This window comes from Apus apus, chromosome 3 (assembly GCF_020740795.1).
Source record: "Apus apus isolate bApuApu2 chromosome 3, bApuApu2.pri.cur, whole genome shotgun sequence".
In the NCBI taxonomy this organism is placed as follows: domain Eukaryota; kingdom Metazoa; phylum Chordata; class Aves; order Apodiformes; family Apodidae; genus Apus; species Apus apus.
The window spans coordinates 12,288,419-12,294,038 of NC_067284.1; the positions used below are offsets into that span (position 1 = coordinate 12,288,419).

The 5,620-nt window shown below is 47.5% G+C and overlaps 1 protein-coding gene across 6 annotated transcripts; it reads right to left on the bottom strand.

The window, feature by feature from the left end:
* Positions 1 to 553: 553 nt before the first annotated feature.
* Positions 554 to 3,035, bottom strand: SMIM8 (small integral membrane protein 8). 6 transcript variants are annotated; one of them, XM_051613789.1, is made up of 3 exons: positions 3,014 to 3,035; positions 2,116 to 2,257; positions 554 to 1,238 (listed from the first exon to the last, which is right to left on the bottom strand). In XM_051613789.1, the coding sequence occupies exons 2-3, from the start codon at positions 2,233 to 2,235 to the stop codon at positions 1,080 to 1,082; spliced, it is 279 nt and encodes a 92-aa protein (XP_051469749.1). In that variant the 5' UTR covers positions 2,236 to 2,257; positions 3,014 to 3,035; the 3' UTR covers positions 554 to 1,079. The 6 variants fall into 6 exon arrangements, with proteins under 6 accessions (XP_051469749.1, XP_051469748.1, XP_051469745.1 ...); XM_051613788.1 differs by lacking the exon at positions 3,014 to 3,035 and adding an exon at positions 2,879 to 2,974; XM_051613785.1 differs by lacking the exon at positions 3,014 to 3,035 and adding an exon at positions 2,698 to 2,867.
* Between the last annotated feature and the right edge of the window lie 2,585 nt (positions 3,036 to 5,620).

Here is a 5,620-nt window from a genome sequence, read left to right on the forward strand (position 1 = left end):
ACCTAAACATTGTGTTCAAGGTAAAGGCTCAGAGGGGACCACCTCCTGTGCTCAGGGAACACCCCAACACCCACCTGCCCTCCAGCCCCACTCCCAGCAGCACCCACCAGCACAACCTCCAGGGGCCACCTCCAACCCACACCTGGGGCTCTTCAGCAAGACTGGGCTTCTCCAGGCTGACACATTCTTTTCTTTGTGCCTGCTGTTGACCTGAGACTTCCCATTCCTCATTTTGACTTCAGTAACCTATGAAAAAAATCCACGTTCTATAATGCACTTTGCAATGTAAAGGGATGTAATGTTTGAATGCAGCTTAAATAAATTAGTCCTGCTGACTAGGCAGGAACACCACGTAAGCTCTGGCTAACCTGGGGTTATAGATATTGACTGGCAAGCTCATATGGGCATGTTCACTGATCTGCTGATGCCACACAGGCAAGGTAATGGCTCCTGCTTCCTCCTTCTTGCTTTCCTCCTGACAGAAGCATTCGCTTTTTCTCCTCTATCCAGCTAATTATTTTCATTTGTAACAAATAATGTATTAGCATTCAAGGACTGTTTTGGCCAGCATTTTATAAATTCATTTATTAAATAAACCCTTCAATGACTGCATTATCAGATCCTTCTTGCCTTAAAATAATTTTACTTGCACCAGTGTTAATTATCAATATTCAAGAGATCAAATTTTTCTATACACGATACATTACGCTGTTTAAAAAAATAAAAGACAAACCCCTGTTTTCATTTAATCAAAATAAAGAGAGAAGTGATCTGAACTATCATGTAGTTTTCTAAGGCATTTCCAATCTTGACTGCATGTCTGAGGTAATTTCGTATCTTCCGATATACTGTGGGGATTGTAGAAAACAGTTCTTAAAATCACTTTCATGTTCACATGTATCTTGATCGTAATTTATTTGTACAGGCACAACATGATATAAATGGATTAAATTTGATCCAAATTAAATTGGATCAAATAGAAGATAGACATTTATCCACTATTTCCATGGACAGAACAAAAAATAGCAGTTGCCTTGAAAAGTTCTGCGACTGATTCGCTGAGTTCATTCCTTACGTTCTCAGTCCCACTTGGAAGTTTTTCTCCTCATATACCTGGACCCCTCACTGTCGATGGCTTCATAGAGGTCCTTTTTATTCTCTACTGTTGCACGCCAATAACCAAGGTAGGCCACACAGAGGGTAATTGCTATGAGCCCAAATGCCATCACGGGTTTGTTCTGACAAGAAAAAAAAAAAGTTTAGTACCTGTTGTGAGTCAAAACATTCAGACAAACGTTACATTCCTCTGTCTCAGCTTAGAAAGTAAACTGTTGTGACATCTGTAAAAAAACGTCATTGCCTTCTTGCAGACTGATCCAAGTAACTTTGTTAAGCAGCAAGGAGACTTGGTTTGCTGGTAGCAAAAGGAATTCCCTTTGAGAAAGAAGACTCTGGAGACAGAACATCACATTGGCCAGTGCTCTGCCTTTGGCTGGCTGCAAATGCTGCTTGAGCATCAATGAACAGGCCACAACTAATTACTAAAGGTGACTACTACAAACTTCTAATGGACTTCATCTGGATATACTACTGGGACAACACACTTTGCTCCTGCCAAGCAACCTTAATTGTTTTCCTCTCAAAGAGATCATGTATTATCACCACATCTGCTTTTATTATATGCAGAACATTTCATCCAGTCTTGCTGAGTTCTGCAAGCGTAAATAAACCCTGAGTTTTATAAATAAAAAGAAAAATCCAATATATTGAAAAGCTACCCCAAATCCCCTCCTTTCATACCAAAAAGCTTGCTTTTTTTTTTTTGTTCCCTCTTAAAGAGGACTTAAACTGTCAAATTACATGGGTGATATGACAAATTTTTCTGAAAGCAACTTGCTAGGCACAAAAGAATCAAACAATGTAACAGTGAGATAAAACCTGGAACAAACAATGTCATGTTCTGGGATATGAACAGTCGGAGTGGAAAAAAAAGATAAAATATTTTTAGTTACATTACTGAGTGGTTTGCATAAGAAGAGATGGTTATATAATGCACAGAGAACTGCAACAATTATTTTCAAGCAGACTTAGTTTCTCTCAGAATGAGGCTCTTACAGGTCTAATGAAAAGCTCTGGGTTCACAGCTCGGAAGAGCATAGTTGTTCGAACACTCCTCAGTCCTGGGCTTCTCTCTTTGGGTGTTTCATTTTCATTTGGAGGTTTGCTGGAAGACATTTTAATTAATTTTGATTCCTTCCTAAAAAACAAGAGTGAAAAACAGATGTCATTTTTATAAAAAACTGAAAGAACTACATCCACTGACTAGGAGTTCACACTCACCTGCTTACAGCGTTAATTTTAGTTTGTGTATATATTAATAACTGTCTTTGGTGTTACCTAACACTCCCAGCTTAAGCACAATTATTTTAAATCTTGTCAGTTTAGTGCATCCTGAAGTTGACTTTTGGAGATGCATATCCTTCTACAGCAAACCTAGGTCTCCTGAGAATGGGCTCAGGGTTTTCTACTTCGGCTGATGCTTTAGCTGCCTGTCCAGCAAGCAGAACCCTTCAGACCACTGGCTAAAAAGACACTGCCCAGGGGCACACCAAACCTGACATGCGACAGGACAGCCCACATCCCACTGCAGTGCAGTTTTATCCACCCACCCAGGCAGCTTTAGCACTCGGGCCTCACTTTTACAGGCCAAGGGGCGGCTCAGCTGCAAGACACCACCCGAGGAGAGGTGACCCGAGCGCCCCGCCGCTTAACCCCGCTCCCCGCCAGGCCCCAGGCGCACGGGCGGGGGCAGCGGCCTGAGGGCGGCGAGGGCAGAAACCCCCCACCGGGGCCGCCAGGAGCTGCCTGACGCCCGCACCGGCTTCAGGCCGGGGACGAGCTCCCCAGAGGGGAAGCGCGGCAGGGAGGCCCGGCCCGTGAGGAGGAAGGAAGGCAGGCGGGCCCGGCCCGCCCGCCCCGCCCGCCCCGCGGCTCCCCCCGCCCCGCCACTCACCGCGCGGCGGGCCCGGCCTGCCCGCCCGGCCTCCCGGGCGCGCCCCCTGGCGGGCGGAGGCCGCGGGGCGGGCGCGGGGTGAGGCGGGTGGCCCTGGGGTGCCTGTTGGTGGCCAAAGGCCTCCAAGGACACGGAGTCCGACCCTCAGCCGGGCGCCCCGCCAAGCTAAACCCTGCACGGCTTGTAGGGAGCTCCGAGGGTGACGGCTCCATTGCTTCCCTAGGCAGCCTGTTCCAGCGTCTGGCCGCTCTTTTCAGTCGATAAATGTTGCCTCATGCCCAATCCAAATCTCCCCCGGCACAACTTTGTTCCACCACATCGTACCTGGGAGAAGGAACCGGCCCCGCCTTGCTGCAGCCGGCTTTCGGGCAGGGAGCGGCGAGGTCTCTCCTCAGGGCCCTGTTCTCCGCTCTCCTCAGCCGCTCCTGCGGAGACGGGTGTTTTGAGACCTTCACCAGCCTCACTGTCCTTCTCTGGACACGCTCCAGCACCTCGGTGTCCTCCCTGCGGTGCGAGGCCCGGAGCTGAGCACACTGCTCGAGGTGCAGCCCCAGCAGTGCCGAGGACAGAGGGACAGTCACTTCCCTAGTCCTGGCCACACTATTTCTGGTACAAGCCAGGAGGCCACTGGCCTTTTTGGCCACCTGCGCACACGCTGACTCTTGCTCACCTGTGGACCAACGCCCTCAGGTTCCTTTCTGCTGTGCAGCTTTCCGGCCGCTCTCCCCCCAGCCTGCAGCGTTGCTCGGGATTGTTGTGTCCCAGGTGCTGGACCCAACCCTTGGCCTTACTGAACCTCACACAGCTGCCCTCGGCCCATCGACCCAGCCTCTCCAGCTCCTGCTGCACAGCCGTGGGCAGATCAACGCTTCCACCCAACTTGGCGTCATCTGGAAAATGAGCGAGGGTGCACTCGATCCCCTCATCCGGATCGTCGGTGAGGATATGAAAAAGACCTGGCCCCAGCACTGAGCCCTGGGGAACAACACTTGTGACCTGCTGCCAATTGGACACAGCTCCGAATAATAACCAGGAGGTGGGGAAGAAGCTGCCCCAGTCAGAAGAGGAGCACTTCACTCCTCAGCCCCCCTGCTGATGCCAAGTGCCAGGATCAGGAAGGGGTGTTTCCCGTGGAGATGCATCTCTGGAAGTGCAGTAATTTGAGTAGAAATACATGCTACAATTTAAGCTTCCAATTTCTGGTATTTAAACCTGAACTCAATGTTTCAGGCATCCAGAAACTCCTGGTTACATAAATGCCACTTTGCAGGAGTGTTTTGTTTTCTATTAAACAGTAAAATTGAAAAATGAAATTAATACCCACAGTCCAGAGGAAACAAATCCCCTGCAATTGCATCCGCCTGCTCGTGTCCCCCTTTCTGCCTCTGCTGACTTTGATCCCATTGTGCAGTTTCAGCCACATGAGAAAGGAGGGTGGAAACTTCAGGCTCTGGAAAAAAGCAGTATCTGTGGGGGAGGTAGAGACCCAAGTTAGTGCTCCCCTGGATAACAGGCAGGCAGGACTGAGATGCAATGGATAATGTTATAGAGGTGTAGCTGTAGCCAACTGGATGGTATGTATATACATAGTTATGGACTCACCAGCCCCAGCTCACACTTCATATCTGAAGGGTGTGTGAGAGGACTTTGGTGGAGGGTCTGGTTATTGCAGCCACAAAGGCTGAGGGGGACAAATATAAATGTAGAGGTATCCAGACTCTCAGAAACACTTACTCCATGTTTCCTTTTGCAGTAATCAAACCATGTTGTTTTGGTTTTTTTGAAAGATGGTAGAGCAATAGGTTATTGCAGGTTAATTTATCCTTTCTAAATCCAGATGGAGATTTTTTATTATTGGGGGTTTTTTGCTGTGTGCAAATATCATGCATGAGGTGAGAAAAAGAGTAGGGAAATAAGTTTTGGTGTCAAGAGAGGATTGAGTGGTATATCTGTGTTTTCTGTCAACATTTAATTCACAACATGCCATCTGCTAATCTGGTAGCTATTGTTTTGGCAGCATATGCCACAGCTGATTTTGTTTGGAAGCCATTGAGTAGAAAGTCATGTCTGAGTGAAAGTTACTGCTCTCGTTTGTTATCGTGTTTGTGTAACTGAAGGCTGATACAAGGTTTTTGCATGAGACTTGGCTTTTGGGAAGGCAGCTTGGTTTTCTGGAGGGAGGAGGGAGTTTTTACACTACTGCAGGAGATGTTGTGCATACACCCCCCAAAGGATTGACACACGGTATATGGGAACACAAGACATTTACCTCACTGCACTGAGAAGTGCACTGGCTTATCACATGCACATCTTCCTAGCAGTTACTGTCATTAACTGACTCCATCCACACTGATAAAACTTCAGACCCAAAGTCAGCCAGGGTCCTGACAGTGTTTTCCAGGTTGTGGTTGGATGAGTTTATGCCAGAACACATTTGCCTGATAATGGTGGCTGCTGCTATTTCTCTAGCATTTTCCATTAATTTTTTTTTTTTTTTAATAAAGGACAGATAAATCCCAGGCGTCATTGATTGGGAAAGAAATAATACACAGTGCAAAGTACACTGTTGGCTGGAGAGAAACTATTCTCTGTATGAAGAGCTGTGGG

Coding starts and splice junctions, on each gene's coding strand:
- SMIM8 (XM_051613783.1), bottom strand. CDS start 2,640: ATGTGGGCTGTCCTGTCGCATGTCAG. Junction 2,225..2,614: donor GCTGTCCTGTCGCATGTCAG/GTTTGGTGTGCC, acceptor AATGTCTTCCAG/CAAACCTCCAAATGAAAATG. Junction 1,239..2,115: donor CAGAGCTTTTCATTAGACCT/GTAAGAGCCTCA, acceptor TTTTCTTGTCAG/AACAAACCCGTGATGGCATT.